The sequence below is a fragment of the Lepidochelys kempii genome, chromosome 19 (assembly GCF_965140285.1).
Source record: "Lepidochelys kempii isolate rLepKem1 chromosome 19, rLepKem1.hap1, whole genome shotgun sequence".
NCBI classification, from domain to species: Eukaryota; Metazoa; Chordata; order Testudines; family Cheloniidae; genus Lepidochelys; species Lepidochelys kempii.
The window spans coordinates 19838850-19855079 of record NC_136398.1 but is presented as its reverse complement, the minus strand read 5'-3'; the positions used below and the strand labels follow the sequence as shown (position 1 = coordinate 19855079).

General features: G+C 48.1%; 1 protein-coding gene across 4 annotated transcripts in view; it reads left to right on the top strand.

The window, feature by feature from the left end:
• Positions 1-202: 202 nt before the first annotated feature.
• ZMPSTE24 (zinc metallopeptidase STE24) overlaps positions 203-16230 on the top strand; it is a 119781-nt gene continuing 103753 nt past the window's right edge. For 2 of the 4 annotated variants that reach the window (XM_073317425.2, XM_073317422.2), the window contains exons 1-2: positions 1064-1238; positions 2324-2470. In XM_073317425.2, coding sequence (XP_073173526.1) covers positions 1083-1238; positions 2324-2470 — 303 coding nt within the window. In that variant the 5' untranslated portion in view covers positions 1064-1082. The other 2 variants (XM_073317423.2, XM_073317424.2) reach the window with 2 other exon arrangements.

Here is a 16230-nt window from a genome sequence, read left to right as displayed (position 1 = left end):
CGGGGTTTGCAATGACGCCGGGCCGGAAGCCGGCGGGGGCCGGGTTTGCAGTGACGCCGGGCCGGAAGCCGGCGGGGGCCGGGTTTGCGGTGACGCCGGGCCGGAAGCAGGGGGCGGGGTTTGCGGTGACGCCGGGCCGGAAGCAGGGGGCGGGGTTTGCGGTGACGCCGGGCCGGAAGCAGGGGGCGGGGTTTGCAGTGACGCCGGGCCGGAAGTCGGCAAGGACACGAGGTGGCAGCGGTTGCGGGTGGGGCGCTCCGTCATGGCGTTGCCGGGAGAGCTCTGGGCTGAGCTGACCATGGAGAAGCGGATCTTCTGCTCCGTGCTGCTCTTCTCCTGGGCCGTGTACCTGTGGGAGGCCTTCCTGGCGCGTCGGCAGGTGCGGGAGGGCCCGGGTCGGAGCACAGGGCGGCTGGCGTGGGGCAGAGCGGGCGGTGAAGTCCCTCTGCGGCCGCCCGCCTCGTGCCCTGCCGAGTGGGGAGCGCAGGGACCGAGGAGACGGCGGCGATTCGGGAGGGGAGAACGGGGAGCACACGGAGCTCCTGGCGTGGGAAATCAGGAGAAGCCCGTAAAGCTCCTAGGATGTGGTGAAAGGTGGGAAGGGAGGGGACCCGGAGCTCTAGCAGTTACCCTTCCCGAATATGATATTAAAGCCCTGGCTTAGGGCATTATTTAGGCCTTGCCTGAATGCATGGTACTACTAGTGAAGTCAGTGGGATTGGTGGGCAGAATTTGGTCCTCTGCCTAGATTCTGCTCAGTCATCACCATGGCGCCCCAAGTCATGCTGTGCGAGACAGAGCGTTCCTGGGATCTTCATAAACCGTTTTTGAAAATCTTTTAAAATAAGAGAAACAAATAGACAAGCAACTCCAATGTCAGCTTCTGGTCTCTGAAATAATAAATCACTCTGGCTTTACATTTGTCATTTGATAGGGTTTTGAGAACAACAGTTATTCAATAGATTCTGTTGCCATGTAGCTTTAATACATAAATAATCACACAAACCTAGTACTGGATATTGTTTCATCTTTACTGAAATTAAAATAACAAATCAAATATAGAATTTTATTAGATCATAAGAATGGCCATCCTGGCTCAGACTAATGGTCTGTCTAACCCAGTATGCTGTCTTCTGACAGTGGGCAGAGCCAGATGCTTCAGAGGGAGTGACCAGAAAAGGGCAATTTGTCAAGTGATCCATCCTCCGTTGTCCAGTCCCAGATTCTGGCAGTCAGAGGTAGGGATGCTTAGAGTATGGGGTTACATCCCTGACCATTTTGGCTAATAGCCATTGATAGATCTATTCTCCATGAACTTATCTAAATCTTTTTTTTTTTACCCCGGTTGTACTTTTGGCCTTCACAATGTTTCCTGGCAACAAGTTCCACAGGTTGACTGTGTTGTGTGAAGAAGTACTTATGTTTGTTTTAAACCTGCTGTGACCCCCCCACTCCCTCTTTGGTTTATTTAACATAACACATCCTTATTCACTTTCTGTACACCATTCATGATTTTATCCCCCCATGTCATCTCTTTTCCAAGCTGACCAATCCCAATCTTTTTAATTTCTCTTCTCCCTTCTCTAGTTTTTCTAATTCTAATGCATCTTTTTTGAGAGGGGTGACCAGAACTGCATGCAGTATTCAAAGTATACCATGGTTTTAGAAAATATCATAATGCCACTCTATATCTTATCTGTCCCTTTGCTGTTTCTAACATTCTGCTTGCTTTTTTGGCTTCGGCTGCACATTGAGCAGTGTTTTCAGAAAAGTATCCACAATGATTCCCAGATCTCTCTTGAGTGGTAACAGCTAATTTAGACCCCATCGTTTTGTATCTATAGTGCCCACTCAGTTTTGTGAGATGCCTTTGTAACCCCTTGCAGTCTGCTTTCGACTTAACTATCTTGAGTAATTTTGAATTGTCTTCAAACCTTGCCCCCTCACTGTTTACCCCCTTTTCCAGATCATTTACGAATACACTGGTCCCAGTACAGATCCTTGAGGGACCCCTCTATTTATCCCTCTCCATTGTGAAGTTTGACCATTTATTCCTACTGTTTGTCTCCTATATTTTAACAAGTTACTGATCCATGAGAGGACCTTCCCTCTTATCCCTTGACTGCTTACTTGCTTCAGAGCCTTTGGTGAGGGACCTTATCAAAGGCTTTCTGAAAGTTCAAGTCACCCTAGTCCACGTTTGTTGACCGACCCCCCCCCCCCCCCCAGAGAATTCTAATAGATTGATGAGACATGATATCCCTTTACAAAAGCCATTTTGACTCTTCCCCCCAACATGTTAATATGTTTTTCTCTCTTTCAGAGGAAGGTATATAGAACAACAACACATGTCCCATGGGAATTAGGACAGATCATGGATTCGGAAACCTTTGAAAAGTCTCGTTTGTATCAACTGGACAAAAGTACTTTCAGTTTTTGGTCGGGCCTATATTCTGAGCTAGAGGGCACTGTAAGTACCATAGCTGCTGTATAATTTATACAATACTTGTCAATGAATCTGAATGTAAAATACTTTATATTTAATCCTTCAAGTATAGCTATACAACTCCAGGGTAAATGCTGTGGCATGCCTTATAAGTCTCATACTGTGAGTGCAGTCTTTAATAAGGTTTCTCGCTTTGGGTTATGTTGTCACTGCCAAAAAAGTGAGTTTCTGCACCAAGATTGCTATCTCACTGTCAAAATACTTTTTATTTAGTCAGTGCGAACACAGCAGAACGTTACTTCTCTATGTTAACAAGAAAGTCACTGTGCTGACACAGAGCCCTGTGCAGATACAGAATTTGTTTCTGCTTCCGATCCACAACCCGCAGAAATGATCCGTGGATATCCGCATCAGTGGCTGAAGATACCTGCAGATATAAAGTGGATATCAGAGGATTTGCAGGGCTTTAGATATAAAATTTGGATTCATCTCCATCTGTGATCTACAAAAATGGTTTGCAAATATCCGTGGATATCTACAGATTTAAAGGGCTCTACCAACACTTTCATAACAAGGGTCTGTTTGTTTGTAAACTGCCTTGGGTAGTTTCCTTGCTAGTACAGCATGCAGACAGGTGCCATGTTCATCTGGTAGTAATTCATCCTCAGCACGTAAGCCTGCTAGACTTGGAGATCTTATGTTATGATTTTGCATTGTCCCTCTTTTCTTTTCCCAGGCAGTATGTGTGCATTTGTATTGATTATTTTTCCTTTTTAAAAAAAAAAACACACCAAAAAAACCTAGAAAATATAAGGCAAAAGTTTGAATCTGCAACTGTAGTTCTGTGCCTTTGTGTGGATGCATTATTTAAGTCTTTAATTACATGATCTATTTCTTAAGTGTATGTAGAAAACACTGTAAATTTTCATGGTAGCATTTTGTAGTACTGTCTGCCAGTGTTCCTTCTAATTTTTCCCACCCATGTGTGGAATGAATTTTATGTGCACCAGTATGGAGGTGATGTGTCACACATGACGTTCATATTGGTGCACATAACAAAATTCATGGGGTGGGGGTGGGGCCAAGGGGTTTGGAGTGTGGGAGGAGACTCAGGACTGGGGCAAAGGGTTGGGGTCCAGAGGTGTGAAGGCTCTGGCTGGGGGTGTAGGCTCTGGGGTGGGGCCGGGGATGAGGGAGTTGGGGTGCAGGAGGGTGCTCCTGTGCTATGGCAGAGAGAGAGAGGACTCCACCCAGTTCTCTCTCTCCCTGCAGCAGCTCCTGAGCTGGGGGAAAGGGGCCTCTCCAGCACTTGAGCTTCAGGATAGGCGCCCCTTCCCAGGCCCCAGCAAGTTCCTCTGGGGCTGGGTTTGGGCTGGGGAAGGGGCCCCCGGCCTAGCCTGGGTCTGCACCGCCCCAGCTGCACATGAGACTGGGTCGGGCCGGCCCATGCCTGAGTCCGCACCACTGCAGCTGGGTCCAGGCTGCAGCAGAGTTGGGGACCAGGCTAGGTTGGGGCTAGGGGAGGGGCGCCCCTCCCCCGGCTGGTCCCTGGCTGGGCAGGTCCCCGGGCGGATTTCCTGAGTGCCTGCATGGTGCTAAATAGGTTGCTGTATGGCCACACAGCTTACAGGGAACTTAGCTATCTGCTATGGTGGGAAAGTAGTGAATGATACGCACAACAAAATATTACAGTAAAATGTAAGCAACATATAAATCAGGGGTGGGCACACTTTTTGGCCTGAGGGCCACATGGGGGTTGCAAAACTATAGGGAGGTCTGGGTAGGGAAGGCTGTGCCTCCCCAAACATCCTGGCCCCCGCCCCCTATCTGCCTCCTCCCACTTCCTGTCCCCTGACTGCCCCTTGGGTCCCCCCGCCCCCTTACCGTGCCGGAGCCAGCCACACTGCTGTGCTTCCTGGCAGGAGCGGTGGGTCAGAGCGCTGGTGGCCCAGTGAACTGAGGCTGCGAAGGAGGAGGGACAGCAGGGGAGGGGCTGGGGGCTAGTCTCCCCGCCCAGGAGCTCAGGGGCTGGGCAGGATGGTCCCGCGGGCTGGATGTGGCCGCGGGCCGTAGTTTGCACACCTCTGAGATAAATGCATTATAATAAAATGTGATATGGCATTATCAGTTTTCATATACAGTATCAATTAAAGTTCTCAAAAAGAAAAGTTTGCGGATGATACTAAACTGGGAGGAGTGGTAGATACGCTGGAGGGGAGGGATAGGATACAGAAGGACCTAGACCAATTGGAAGATTGGGCCAAAAGGAATCTGATGAGGTTCAATAAGGATAAGTGCAGGGTCCTGCACTTAGGACGGAAGAACCCAATGCACAGCTACAGACTAGGGACCGAATGGCTAGGCAGCAGTTCTGCAGAAAAGGACCTAGGGGTTACAGTGGACGAGAAGCTGGATATGAGTCAGCAGTGTGCCCTTGTTGCCAAGAAGGCCAATGGCATTTTGGGATGTATAAGTAGGGGCATAGCGAGCAGATCGAGGGACGTGATCGTTCCCCTCTATTCGACATTGGTGAGGCCTCATCTGGAGTACTGTGTGCAGTTTTGGGCCCCACACTTCAAGAAGGATGTGGATAAATTGGAGAGAGTCCAGCGAAGGGCAACAAAAATGATTAGGGGTCTGGAACACATGAGTTATGAGGAGAGGCTGAGGGAGCTGGGATTGTTTAGCCTGCAGAAGAGAAGAATGAGGGGGGATTTGATAGCTGCTTTCAACTACCTGAAAGGGGGTTCCAAAGAGGATGGCTCTAGACTGTTCTCAATGGTAGCAGATGACAGAACGAGGAGTAATGGTCTCAAGTTGCAGTGGGGGAGGTTTAGATTGGATATTAGGAAAAACTTTTTCACTAAGAGGGTGGTGAAACACTGGAATGCGTTACCTAGGGAGGTGGTAGAATCTCCTTCCTTAGAGGTTTTTAAGGTCAGGCTTGACAAAGCCCTGGCTGGGATGATTTAACTGGGAATTGGTCCTGCTTCGAGCAGGGGGTTGGACTAGATGACCTTCTGGGGTCCCTTCCAACCCTGATATTCTATGATTCTATGATTCTATGAAAAGGAGGACTTGTGGCACCTTAGAGACTAACCAATTTATTAGAGCATAAGCTTTCGTGAGCTACAGCTCACTTCCTCAGATGCATATCGTGGAAACTGCAGCAGGCTTTATATATACACAGAGAATATGAAACAATACCTATTCCCACCCCACTGTCCTGCTGGTAATAGCTTATCTAAAGTGATTTCCAGCACAAATCCAGGTTTTCTCACCCTCCACCCCCCCACACAAATTCACTCTCCTGCTGGTGATAGCCCATCCAAAGTGACAACTCTTTACACAATGTGCATGACAATCAAGCTGGGCTATTTCCTGCATAAATCCAGGTTCTCACATCCCCCCCACCCCCATACACACACAAACTCACTCTCCTGCTGGTAATAGCTCATCCAAACTGACCACTCTTCAAGTTAAAATCCAAGTTAAACCAGAACATCTGGGGGGGGGGGGGGTAGGAAAAAACAAGAGGAAACAGGCTACCTTGCATAATGAAAATTAAATTAATAATTAAAGTTCTGTAACTACAATATTAAGTATCTTTTTAAAAAGAATAGGAGGACTTTCTCATAACTCAAAGCTTATGCTCAAATAAATTGGTTAGTCTCTAAGGTGCCACAAGCCCTCCTAATCTTTTTGTGGATACAGACTAACACGGCTGCTACTCTGAAACCTGTATCTTTTTTAGTATATTTTACTGTTTCCATTGTATTCTGTACTTAAAACACTTCTTTATAATAAAATTAACAGTTAAGCTAGAAACATACCTACATTTTAATGTCAGTTTTATGGGGTGGGAGTTTAGTTTTCAGAGTAATTTAATTAGAAGTTAGAAAAATAATCCTAGGTTGCAAACACCCTTCAGAGGTGTAGCTATTTCCAAAGCAAGGTGTGGAAAACAGATTATATGACACATTTGTCATTAAAGTTATACCATAAAGTTATGATCATGAACTGTTATGTGAGAATGTAAAGCTGACCAATTATAAAACAAGGTTGGGAAAAGAGCATCAGCTTGAAATAGTATAAGATCGTATAATTAGACTATTGTAAAACATACACACAAGGGAGCAGAGTTAAGAGAGTAAGTTCCATCTTAACTTACATTTCTTCAGTGCTTTTTGTGAACTTCAAGTTGCATTTTGTGTTTGTGTGTATACGTGTATTTTACAGTTCTTGATATAACACTCATGTTCATGGTACGTGACTTAGGATTTTTGTAGCCGATTGTAAAATTGTTTGACACACAACTTTTATTTTTTTTTTTTTTTTTTTTTTTTGGACCAACTTCAGACCTGATTAGAGTTTTTTAAATTGTCCTAATTTTGAAAACCAAAACTGAAAAAAAACTAAAAAATTTGTTAAACTGTCATTTCTCTTTTTTCCCTTCCTACACTAGTGGATTAATGAACAGATGGTCTCATGGCACCACATACTAGAAGCAAAAAAGCAAGGAGTTCTGAAACCTCATCCTGATAATATTAGCCTCAGTCAGAACAGCCCCTCCCCAGGTTTATTTTCTCTACGCAGAAACTTAGAGGCTTCGCTTCATCTCCTCTTTTTAGTCTCTACACTGCGAGGGGGATCTGTCCTGCTTTGAGCAGGGGGTTGGACTAGATGACCTCCTGAGGTCCCTTCCAACCCTGATATTCTATGATCTATGGTACGCAATTTCAGCCCCGAGAATAGTGTAGCTGAAGTCAACGTATCTTAGGTCGACTTACCTCACGTCCTCACGGCACAGGGTCGACTGCTGCCGCTCCCCCGTTGACTCTGCTTCCGCCTCTCACCATGGTGGAGTACAGGAGTCGATGGCAGAGCAATCTGGCGGGTAGTGTAGACGTACCCTTTGTCTTGTAGGGACGCTAATGGAAAAACGTGAGGCCGTCGCACTGCATTAAATCAGTTAGTGTGTGGAAGGCAGAGCTCACAGCTCTTCAGCTGAGCAGTGCCCTGAATCAGGGGCTTTCAGCTGGGGTCTGCCATTCACAGATTGTGAATCCCACTGGTCAGAGGCATGCCAGTGTGTCCGACCTTCCCCAATCCTCAGAAGTAACACCTCAGAAGTAATATGATGGTCATGAGCCCACATAAGGAATGTTGGTGTGTTCAGTCTTCCCTCATGCTTAGAATTCTGGGCTGCCACAAGAGGGACACTTATAGCTCTAGCAATCTGTCTGCCTATCAACTTCTTTGAATGCTTGCTCATGTCCATTCCATGCTAGGTGTGTGCACGCCATGTGCACAATTACTGGAGATTTTTCTCTCAGTGGTATCCATTGGGCTGGCTCTAGTGCTCTCTGGAGTCTCATGCAAAGAGAGCTGCTGGCCTCATGCCCTCTCAGTTCCTTCTTAGCACCCAGGACGGTTGCTGGAACAGCCCCTCCTGTTGCCACAAGGCTTCTTTCTCAATGGTTTGGACTTTCTCTGTACATATGTTGTATAGTTATTGTAGTTAGCATATATAGTTCTTAGAGTTAGTGTATATGGTAGTGCTAGTAGTTGCATAGAATCATAGAATATCAGGGTTGGAAGGGACCTCAGGAGGTCATCTAGTCCAACCCCCTGCCCGGAGCAGGACCAATCCCCAACTAAATCATCACAGCCAGGGCTTTGTCAAGCCTGACCTTAAAAACTTCTAAGGAAGGGGATTCCACCACCTCTCTAGGTAACGCATTCCAGTGTTTCACCACCCTTCTAGTGAAAAAGTTTTTTCCTAATATCCAACCTAAATCTCCCCCACTGCAATTTGAGACCATTACTCCTTGTCCTGTCATCTGCTATCACTGAGAATAGTCTAGATCCATCCTCTTTGGATCCACCTTTCAGGTAGTTAAAAGCAGCTATCAAATCCCCCCTCATTCTTCTCTTCTGCAGACTAAACAATCCCAGTTTCCTCAGCCTCTCCTCATATATCATGTGTTCCAGCCCCCTAATCATTTTTGTTGCCCTCTGCTGGACGTTTTCCAATTTTTCCACATCCTTCTTGTAGTGTGGGGCCTAAAACTGGACACAGTACTCCAGATGAGGCCTCACCAATGTCGAATAGAGGGGAACGATCACGTCCCTCGATCTGCTCGCTATGCCCCTACTTATACACCCCAAAATGCCATTGGCCTTCTTAGCAACAAGGACACACTGTTGACTCATATCCAGCTTCTCATCCACTGTCACCCCTAGGTCCTTCTCTACAGAACTGCTGCCTAGCCATTCGGTCCCTATTGGATTCTTCCATCCTAAGTGCAGGACTCTGCACTTGTCTTTGTTGAACCTCATCAGATTTCTTTTGGCCCAATCCTCCAATTTGTCTAGGTCCCTCTATATCCTATCTCTACCCTCCAGCGTATCTACCACTCCTCCTAGTTTAGTGTCATCCGCAAACTTGCTGAGGGTGCAATCCACACCATCCTCCAGATCACTAATGAAGATATTGAACAAAACCAAACCTTGGGGCACTCTGCTAGATACCGGCTTCCAACTAGACATGGAGCCATTGATCACTACCCGTTGAGCCCGACAATCTAGCCAACTTTCTACCCACCTTGTAGTGCATCCATCCAGCCCATACTTCTTTAACTTGCTGACAAGAATACTGTGGGAGACTGTGTCAAAAGCTTTGCTAAAGTCAAGGAATAACACGTCCACTGCTTTCCTTTCATCCACAGAACCAGTTATCTCATCATAGAAGGCAATTATATTAGTCAGGCATGATTTTCCCTTGGTGAATCCATGCTGACTGTTCCTGATCACTTTCCTCTCGTCTAAGTGCTTCAGAATTGATTCCTTGAGGACATGCTCTATGATTTTTCCGGGGACTGAGGTGAGGCTGACTGGCCTGTAGTTCCCAGGATCCTCCTCCTTCCCTGTTGTTGAGGGACTTTTCACCCCAGGGGCTGGGCATGCCCTAATCCCTGGGCTTCAATCTGTGTACCTCGTGTGGCAAGCTGATGCCAGTTGGTGACCTGCATCCTAGCTGCCTAAACTGTTTCACGTTAAAGAGAAGTGCCAGACCTGCAGACATTTCAAAGCCCGCATGAGAAAGGATACAGACATTTGGCTGAAGGCCATTCTTATGAAGGTGGCCCTCAGACCAGTCTCAGAGCCGAGCTGCTCTGAATCCGTGCCAAGAACCTCAACATCCATGTGGAGTGCTCCCCAGCACAGCTCTCCATCCCTGGTGCCGAGGAAAAGGCATAAGAAACAACGAACCAAGAGAGGGTGTTCTCCAGGTCAGAGGAGGGACAAGCAAGGAGTGACTAGTGTAGTGAGAGCTGCATCAGGCCACTCGTCCTCCCCTGAGCCTCTGATGGCACTGCCAACTCTACCTAGAGTGCTGAGTCCAGTATGGGACCAGCCTCCGACTCCCTGGAGCAGTGGTGTGATCAGGCGTCTGCTGGTTCCTTCGATCCCAGAGGCTTTCCAAGCAGCAAAGGACCTGCTGTCACTCCCGATCCCGCTGGCCCCTCAAGGACCCTGGTCAGCCAAGGCAGCCGGGGACAGAAAGGAGCAAGGGTCAACAAGCTCCATGTGGCACCATCCAGAGGCAAGCTCTCCATGGTCCCCATGGACTGGTCACTGGCCTGTCCCCAGTTCCCCGGCACGGCCAGAGACAGAAGTGGATACTGCACTGCTATGGTCTCCAGGGGAAAAATAGTCTTCTGAGTCTGAAGGGGAATCCTTGGCTCCACCCAAAACCTACTGGTACACAGCCTACACGCCAGACTTTGGTACCTGCCCTCCTGCTGGTGCCTGGCCACTGGCTAATACAGTAGCAGTATTGGAATCCTTCAGCGTTTCCCCGGTACTGGGCCCCCCCTTCCCAATGCTCATACTCAGTGATGTCAGAAAGATAAACTACTCTCTCTTCCTGTCTGGCACTGGACCCTGATTTCAGTACCAATCCCGGTAAACGGCCCAAATGGATGTGGTGGAAGGTAGAGGAGTAGGAGGAAGCCGCCTCCTCTGGCACAGGCCGCCTCCTTGTCATTCCCAGACGAGACTGTTGTAGGCCCTAGTAACCCACTCCTGCAGGACAACTTCGGGTCCCACCAGGAGTTCCTAAAAAGGGTCACTGCGAATTTGGGCCTGGAAGTTGAGGAGCTTAAGGAGTCAGCACACAGCCTAATCGGCATCCTGGCTGCAGTTGCTCCCTCCAGAGTGGCCTTGCCTGTTAACAAAGCGGTCATTGGGCCCCATCAGAACACTGTGGCAGACTCCTTCTCTGCCCCCCACCCCCAAAAAGGGCAGAAAAGAAATACTGTGTCCCAACCAGTGGGTTCAAGTACCTTTACTCGCTCCCCTTTCCCCTCACTGGGGTCTCTGGTAATGTTGGCAGCAAATGAGTGGGACAGACGGGCAGTCGAGTGCTACCCACAAAAATAGAGTCCAAGAGACTGGACCTGTTTGGATAAGAACACAAGAACGGCCATACTGGGTCAGACCAAAGGTCCATCAAGCCCAGTGTCCTGTCCTCTGACAGTGGCCAATGGCAGGTGCCCCAAAGGGAATGAACAGATAGGTTATCATCAAGTGATCCTTGCCCTGTCACCCAATCCCAGCTTCTGGCAAACAGAGGCTACGGACACCATCCCTGCCCATCCTGGCTTATAGCGATTCATGGACCTACCTTCCATGAATCTATCTAGCTCCCTTTTGAACCCTGGTATAGTATTGAACCCTGGTATAGCCTTCACAACACCTTCTGGCAAGGAGTTCCAGAGGTTGACAGTGCGTTGCATGAAAAAATACTTTTTTGTGTTTGTTTTAAACCTGCTACCTATTAATTTCATTTGGTGGCCCCTTGTTCTTGTGTTATTTAGTCCTTCTCATAATACTTATTTACTTTCTCTGTACCACTTAGGATTTTATAGACCTCTATCATATCCTCCCGCAGTTGCCTTTTTTCCAAGCTGAAAAGTCCCAGTTTTATTAATCTCTCCTCATACGACAGGTGATCTCCAGTTACATATCTCCAACCAGCAGGCTCTACTGCAGAGATACAATTTTAATCTGTGGGACTCATTGTCCAGATTTAAGGAGAGACTGCCATAGGAGTCAAGGCAGGAGTTCTTCACAACCATCCCAGAGGAGGGCTGGACTGTGTCCAGGACTTCCCTCCAGGCGGCTCTGTATGTGGCTGACTCAGCAGCCAGTACTGTTGCATCGGCAGTCATCAGCAATCATGTGGCCTCCATCTTGAAGTGCAGCAGTCCATCCAGGACCTCCCCTTTGAGAGCACCTCCCTGTTCTCTGAACAGACAGATTCAAAGTTTCACAGCCTCAAGGACTCGAGGGCCACCCTTCGCTCCTTGGGCCTTTATACACCTGCAGCTTCCAGGAAGCACTTTAGGCCCCAGTAGCCTCTCAGGTTTGCAGTGTCTCTCAAGTAGGAGCCCTACAAAAGAAAAGGGAAGGGTTATAAGTGTTGCCAACACCTCCCTCCTACCTAGGCCTCCTAAACGGGCTCTCATAGATATCCCAGCAGGGCCAGGCAGGCTTTTTCAAGGTACGTCCGAGGGCAATATGCCAGTCTTCACCCCAGATCCATCTCCCCTTTTATTTTTGGACTGCCTGTCGCCCTTCAACCCAGTGTGGTCAGATATAACATTGGACCACTGGATACTGAGTACAGTAACTGTAAGTTACGTTCTCCAGTTTTCATTCACCCCTCCCTGCCACCCTCCACCCCCATCCCTCTTCAGGGACAATTCTCACAAGCTACTTCCGTCCAGGAGTAGGCAACCCCTACTTGTGGGGGTCATAGAGGAGGTTTCTCAAGACTTGAAAGGGAAGGGGTTTTTACTCCTGATATTTCCTAATCCAGAAGGTTGGGGAGTGAGGGAGGGGGGAAATCTACGGCCTATCCTGGACCTGTGTCGTTTCAACAAATATTTCAAGAAATTGAGGTTCTGCCTGGTCTCCTTGGCCTTCATCATTCCCTCCCTGGATCCAGTAGACTGGTATGCCGCCCTTGACTTAAAAGATGCTTATTTCCACATCTCTATCTTCCATGGTCGCAGAAGATTTCTAAAGTTTGTAGTGGATCAGTATTGCTACCAATTCACTGCTCTTCCCTTCAGCCTATTGGCAACCCCACAAGTCTTCACGAAGTATTTGGTGGTGGTAGCAGCCATCCTCAGGCATCAAGGCATGTAAGTCTACTCATACTTTGACTACTGGCTGATCAAAGGTCAGTCACAGGCTCAGGTGCAGCACAGCATCAGTACAGTACTGGCCACCTTCCATCTGCTGGGTCCGTTAAGAAACGGACAACCCTGGTTCCGGTTCAGAGTCAACAGAAGTCATTTCTAGTCCCAGTTCAGAGAATAGAGTTCTTTGGGGCAGTGCTTGACTTAACCCAGGCCAAAGCCTCCCTTCCGGAAGCCCAATTTCGAGCTATATCAGACCTGATATCCAAAATCACGATCCCCCCAATAACGACTGCTCGGTTATGCTTCAAACTGTTTAGACACATGATGGCATGTACCTGCATGGTGCAGTATGCAAGGTTGTACCTCATACTCCTCCAGATATGGCTGGTTTCTCCGAGCAGACACCACCTGGACTCTACTCACAATTCTGCCTCCAGTCTTCGCTGACATGGTGGAGAGACCCAGGATACGTAATGGAAGTGGTATCCTTTGCTGCCCCTCAGCTGTTGATAATCCTAGTCTTGGATGTGTCAGCCTGGGATGGAGAGCCCACCTTGTCAGTATCATCTTCCAGAGGTGGGGGCCTCCCCAGGTGTACCTGTTTGCCACCAGACAGAACAGGAAATTCCATCAGTTCTGTTTGCTGCATGGGCACAGTCTGGACTCCCTTTCCGATGCCTTCCTGCTCTCATGGGCAGACCACCTACTTACTGTATGCCTTCCCACTGATCACCTTGGTTCATAGGGTCCTCCTAAACATCAAACAGGACAAGGTGAAGGTTATCCTGAAAGCACTGGCATGGCTATCCTAGCATTGGTTCGGTACTCTTCTGAACCTCTCAGTGGCAGTGATATTCGTGCTTCCGCTCCTTCCAGACTTGATTTCACAAGACCATGGCTAGTTGCTTCACCCAAACCTCACCTCGCCTTCCTGCACCTAACTGCATGGGGGTTGTGTGGCTGAATCCTGAGGAGCAGGCCTGCTCAGATCAGGTTTGACAGGTCTTGCTAGGTAGTAGAAAGACTTCCTCCAGGGTTACTTACCTGGCCAAGTGAAAACGTTTCACTTGTTGGGCCTCTGAACAGAATCTTTCTCCATCTCTATCTTCTCTGCATTCTATCTTGGACTATCTGCTCCACCTAAAGCATCAGGATCTGGCACTGTCATCTATTAAAGTTCACTTGGAAGCCATCTCAGACTTCCACCCTCCTGTGAATGGCAGATCAGTGTTATCCCACAAGATGACGGTCAAGTTTCTCAATGGGTTGGAAAGACTACCCTTAGACTCAGAACCGACCCTCCTCTTCTCTCCCCCCCCCCGCATGAGACTTAAACCTGGTCTTTTCGAGGCTCACAGGGCCTCCCAGCAAGTCATTAGTATCATGTCCCATACTGCTTCTCTCTTGGAAGGTCACCTTCCAGGTAGCAATCATCTCAGCTAGAAGGTCTCTGAGATTAAGGCCCTTATGTCAGAACTCCCTTATACGGTGCTCTGCAAGGACAAGGTCCAGCTGTGTCCCCATCCAGCCTTCCTACCAAAAGTGGTGTCGCAGTTCCAGGACATTTTTCTACCTGTCTTCTTTCTAAAACTTCACAAGACTGCTGGGGAACGTTGGATGCTAGGTGGGCCCTCACAATCTATATTGAGAGAACTAAGCCCTTCAGCAAGTCCACACAACTCTTTGTAGAAGTAGTGGAAAGGATGAGAAGGGTACCTGTGTCATCCCAAAGAATCTCATCCTGGATAACTGCCTGTATCCAAACTTGCTACAAACCAGCAAAGGTTCTGCTTCTGGCCATCGTGCTCACTCATTCCACAACAGCCCAGGCTTTCTAGGCAGCATTCATCACACAAGTACCAATCCAGGACATCTGCAGAGCTGCTACCTGGCAGTTGGTTCGTACCTTTGCTTCCTGCTACGCCATCATCCAACAGACCTGTGAAGATGTCAGTTTCAGGAGAGCAGAATTGCAGTCAGCATGTCCGTGATCTCTGAGCCCACCTCTAGGGGTACTGCTTGTGAATCACCTAGCATGGAATGGACCCGAGCAAGCACTCAAAATAAAAAACAGTTACTAACCTTTCATAACGGTTGTTCTTCGAGATGTGCTGCTCATGTCCATTCCAGAACCAACCCTCCTACCCCTCTGTCGGCATTACCGGCAAGAAGGAACTTGGCAAGGGGGAGTGGGGCTGGTGGCGCTCTTTATACCAGTGCGTAACTGCACAACTCAAGGGCTGCTAGAGCTGGACCAACAGATACCACTGGGGGAAAAATCTCTGGAAGAACAACAGTATGAAAGGTCAGTAAGTATTTTATCTTGCCTCAGCTTGCAGCTTGGTGCCATAGCTGATACAGCTCTGTAGTAGCATCTTTGCATCCACAAAGTCCAGAACTGCAGTTCTGGTAAGTCCCACTTTTGGGAATAACTGACTAGATGGTGGTAGTGCTGAAAAGAATCTGGGGGTTAGAGTGGATCACAAATTGAATACGAGCCAACAATGTGGTATAATTCGAAAGGCTGGTGTCATTCTGGGGTGTATTAACAGGCATGTGTAAGCCATGGGAGTTCTGCTCTAGCTGGCCTCTTCTGGAGTACTCTGTTGAGTTCTGGACACCACACTTGAGGAAAAATATGGACAAATGGGAAAGAACCCAGAGGAGAGCAAAAAATAATAGAAAGTTTAGAAAACCTGCCCCCACTGGAGTGGGTTACCTAGGGAGGTGGTGGAATCTCCATCCTTAGAGGTTTTTAAGGCCCAGCTTGACAAAGCCCTGGCTGGGATGATTTAGTTAGAATCATAGAATATCAGGGTTGGAAGGGACCTCAGGAGGTCATCTAGTCCAACCCCCTGCTCAAAGCAGGACCAATCCCCGACTAAATCATCCCAGCCAGGGCTTTGTCAAGCTTGACCTTAAAAACTTCTAGGGAAGGAGATTCCACCACCTCCCTAGGTAACACATTCCAGTGTTTCACCACTCTCCTAGTGAAAGTTTTTCCTAATATCCAACCTAAATCTCCCACACTGCAACTTGAGACCATCACTCCTTGTTCTGTCATCTGCTACCACTGAGAACAGTCTAGAGCCATCCTCTTTGGAACCCCCTTTCAGGTAGTTGAAAGCAGCTCTCAAATCCCTCCTCATTCTTCTCTTCCGCAGACTAAACAATCCCAGTTCCCTCAGCCTCTCCTCATGTGTTCCAGTCCCCTAATCATTTTTGTTGCCCTCCGCTGGACTCTTTCCAATTTTTCCACCTCCTTCTTGTAGTGTGGGGCCCAAAACTGGACACAGTACTCCAGATGAAGCCTCATCAATGTCAAATAGAGGGGAACGATCATGTCCCTTGATCTGCTGGCAATGCCTCTACTTATACATCCCAAAATGCCATTGGCCTTCTTGGCAACAAGGGCACACTGTTGACTCATATCCAGCTTCTCATCCACTGTAACCCCTAGGTCCTTTTCCGCAGAACTGCTGCCTAGCCATTTGGTCCCTACTCTGTAGCGGAGCATGGTATTCTTCCGTCCTTAGTGCAGGACTCTGCACTTGTCCTTGTTGAACC